The sequence below is a fragment of the Sceloporus occidentalis genome, unplaced genomic scaffold, assembly GCF_023333645.1.
Source record: "Sceloporus occidentalis isolate IW3139 unplaced genomic scaffold, rSceOcc1.0.p SCAF_11, whole genome shotgun sequence".
Taxonomy (NCBI): Eukaryota; Metazoa; Chordata; class Lepidosauria; order Squamata; family Phrynosomatidae; genus Sceloporus; species Sceloporus occidentalis.
The window spans coordinates 3,773,243-3,777,203 of record NW_028316991.1 but is presented as its reverse complement, the minus strand read 5'-3'; the positions used below and the strand labels follow the sequence as shown (position 1 = coordinate 3,777,203).

The 3,961-nt window shown below is 39.7% G+C and overlaps 1 protein-coding gene across 1 annotated transcript; it reads left to right on the top strand.

Moving 5' to 3' along the window:
* LOC149305448 (ribosome biogenesis regulatory protein homolog) lies at positions 1-1,044 on the top strand. The gene has a single exon (XM_089477513.1). It carries the CDS (start codon positions 1-3, stop codon positions 1,042-1,044), a length of 1,044 nt encoding a protein of 347 aa, XP_089333639.1.
* The last annotated feature ends 2,917 nt before the right edge of the window (positions 1,045-3,961 follow it).

Genomic DNA, 3,961 nt, shown 5'->3' with positions numbered 1-3,961 from the left:
ATGGCGGTCGTGTCGGTGGAGGATGTGTTGGCCCAGGCAGAGAAAGATGAGGCGGAGAAGCTGAAAAACATCACCGTGCAGAAAGAGCTGGATCTGCAGTTCGATCTGGGGAACATGTTGGCGATCGATCCGAACCCACCGAGGACCGGAACACTGAGCCAGCAGAACCGGGAGGGAGGCTTGTGTGCTCTGGCCCGGGACAACACGCAGCTCCTTATCAACCAGCTTTGGAACTTACCCTCCGAGAGGGTGCAGGAGGCGGTCGTTGTCAAATTGCCCGAGCCTAGCACCCGGCTACCAAGGGAAAAGCCGGTGCCGAAGCCGAGGGCCCCGACCCGCTGGGAAGAGTTTGCGAAACTTAAAGGCATCCAGAAGAAGAAGAAAACGAACTTGGTGTGGGACGAGGTGCACAAGAAGTGGATGAGGCGATGGGGTTACCAGCGAGCAAAGGATAACACTAAAGAATGGCTGATCGAGGTGCCGCAGACGGCCGACCCCAACGAGGACCAGTTCCAAAAGCGAATGAATGCCAAGAAAGAAAGGGTGGCCAAGAACGAACTGAACCGGCTGCGGAATATCGCTAGATCCACGAAGGGAAAGGTACCTGGCGTGGGGCTCACTCCGACGGAGCAGCCGTCCAAGATGGAACTAGCGAAAAGCATGCATGTGGCCAAGCGATCCACTGCCTCTGCGGGCCGCTTCCAGGACAAGCTGCCCAAGGAGAAGGAGCCCAGGAACACGGGCAAGAAGCGAAAGTTCCAGCCCCTCATCGGAGATTTCTCTGCAGAGAAGCACAAGCAGCTCGACATCCTGAAGATCATGGACAGCAAGAAGCCCGCGCTGAACGTCACCAGGGCGGTGAACAGGCAGATGAGAGAGGAGGACGCGGAGGCCGCGGCTAAAAGGAGAAAAACCCCCAAGAGGGGCAGAGGGGGCAAACCTCAAGGTGGCAACAAAAAGGGCAAAGGCGGCAAGAGCCACGGGGGCAAAGGAGGCAAGAGCCACGGGGGCAAATTCTCCGGGGGCAAAAGAAAATCAAAGTAACCTGATGTACCCTTTTAAAGACACTGTAGCTTGAAGTCATGCCCCGGGTGTATTGGACTGATGCCGGTGGGGTTTCCAGGTGTATAAATGACTGTCCCGTAACGTATCTGTTGCCGGTTAATCTGCATAAGCAATAAGGCACCATCAGGATTTAGTGAGGTCTCTAGGTTGCAGCTATCTGTTACCCAATGTAATGAAATGTTTACATGGATTGTCTGTGATCGAGTATCCTTCCACCATAAGTACTTGGTCATTTAAAAATGTCTGCTGCCAATATTTTTGTACGATTGCTGGGTGTAATAGACTATTAATAAACTATTTACATAGTGTATTGTATGGATCACTTTATGAATATAATGCATGCATGAGTACCCTCTGTAGAAATTGAGGGAGGTATTGACTGAAATGTGCCCCATTTAGCAGTTTTGCCCCTAAAGATGTATTGCTGTGGATAAGCAACTTGGCTTGGGCTAGTTATCCATGTAATACACCTTTAATAAAGCGTATATGTTAAGCATAGTGTCTTATGGTGTACACATGAGAAAAGGTGGTGATGAACTTGCGGTCTTCCAGCGTCATATAAATAAAATCTATATAAATCTATAAATATGACATTAATTATCTTAATTCAAAATTCAGTTCATTGTGAATGTATTTGACAATGCATTAAATCTATATATATTTATAGAAAATTCAGTTTTGATACTGTTGACTTTCTCTGCTACATGGAAGAAAAAAAAGGAAATGAAGTGAACTCTGGATTCTCCGCTGCTTATTTTATTAAAGGTTTAGTTCATTTCAGAGACGTGCTCAAGCCGCACTGCAAAAATACAGAGCCTAGTGTTAATTGTAATAAATCAATTAAAATTGTTTTTCATAAATACATTAATTACAACAAACAGCTATACCTGTAGGAAGGGAAATCTTAATATGCTATATTAGTTATGTAAAAGTACCCAGAATTAGTAAACCTTGCAGAGGGCATAACGTGTCTGATAACAGGAGTTTTGCAGCTTGTAAAGGTGTTATTGCATAGGCAAGTGGTGACTTACATATGCAGAGCATTATTCGGTGGTACAGCAGTGATTTCAAATCCGAATATACCGCTTATAGCTTTTCTTATTGTGGTTAAACAGCCATTTCCTGTAAGGAACAACATTTTATATTTATATATATATATATATATATATATATATAAAACATCCAAAAATAGTTACCGGCACTCCAGGGACTTCTTTAAATAATCACTCCAGAAACTGCAGTTTTCCAATCAACGTTTCAGTCTATTTATTTCAGTCTATATATATATATATATATATATATATATATATATATATATATATATATAAATATGGAACCTGGGGCACTGTATGAAACAAGTATATCTGTTTTCTGTAGTCACATAGCTTAGTATGGTGGAAAGAAGTGCATTAAATGGGTGGAAGAAAAAAAAAATGGGTCAATGACAGTTTCACCCTGAAACATGGTATTTGTGATAGCCTCAGCAAATTGTACCGGACTGGCATGACGGTGTGGCCCTGGCACTTTTAGGGCCGGCAGTTGCCTGATGATCAGTCTGGACCTGGTATGTTACAACTTCCTACATGGGCTTACTGGGATTTAACAACAGAAAATAAAAATGAAGAGTATCCTGACTATACTTGTGGTGGATGTTAGAACTGAACAGTATGAATAACATAAATATAAAATATAAAATATAAAAAACACTAAAACCCCCCACACACAACTGATATTTTAAGGCTTTTATTTAATCGGGTCTCATCTCATATGTGATAGTTTCACCTTAACGGTAAATGTGTAGTTTTGGCTTTAGACAAATTAAAAGAAAAAAAACAATGTGATTTTTTACTTTAGCATTCAGTAGATGTGAAGAACGAGACACATTGAGGAGCATGACATTTGAGTTAATCACACCAGAATTCAAAATCCTATTCAATTAAGTGTTTTATTTTTTAACTGTATTTTTTCTGTTCTCGTTTCACACCGTGGTTATCCTTAAATACCCTATTGCTAAAATAACACTTATTCCATTATTATTTTAGACATTTCAATCCATGTGTTTTTTTTTTATTTTTTTAATATATATATTTTTTATTCTTTTATAACATCACAGAAGAATGCTTATATAATGTAGCCATACATAAGCATTACTAAAACATAACAAACAATACAAAAGGAAAAAACATAAATACCAGTCCAGAAGTGTAATACATCTCTCTAGAGTATAATAAATATTCGCCGGACAGACATTAGACAATACAAATAAAATACATTTTGAGATGCAACAAAGGAAGGGAAGCCCAGGGCCAATTAGACTCCAATTTCCAATATATTTAAGATTTTTTCCCATTTCCTAATTTTGATTACGTTAAATCCATTTAATTTAATAATGCCCAATTCCATTTTACAATGGTAAATTGTACTAGATTTTATCTCCTCCCAATTAGGCAGTTTTTTGCTTTTCCAATTCTTTGCTATCAATAACTTAGTAGAAGCGAAAATATGGGTTATTAAGCTTCTATGGAAATTAGGCATTTTTGGCCAATCTAGGTGTAATAAGAAGCAGTCTGGTGTAAAAGGTAAAGAAACATTTGTAATTTGCTTTATCTGTTGGGATACCTTTCTCCAAAGGTTGAATACATATTGGCAAGTCCACCAGATATGTAAGAAACTTCCAATTTCATTTCCACATCTCCAACAATTTACCTCACTGTGTGCATACATTTTTACCAACCTTGTGGGAACAAGGTACCATCTATAACACATCTTAAAAAAATTCTCTCTCAAATTTAAGCAATGAATCTCATTATTAACTGCTTGTATTGTAGATTTCCAACTATCCCAGGAGATAGATCGATTCAATTCTCTCTCCCACGTCTTGATTGCTTTTACAGGC

Bases quoted from the DNA above. Each gene is read 5' to 3' on its own strand.
- LOC149305448 (XM_089477513.1), top strand. From the start codon at position 1: ATGGCGGTCGTGTCGGTGGAGGATGTGTTGGCCCAGGCAGAGAAAGAT.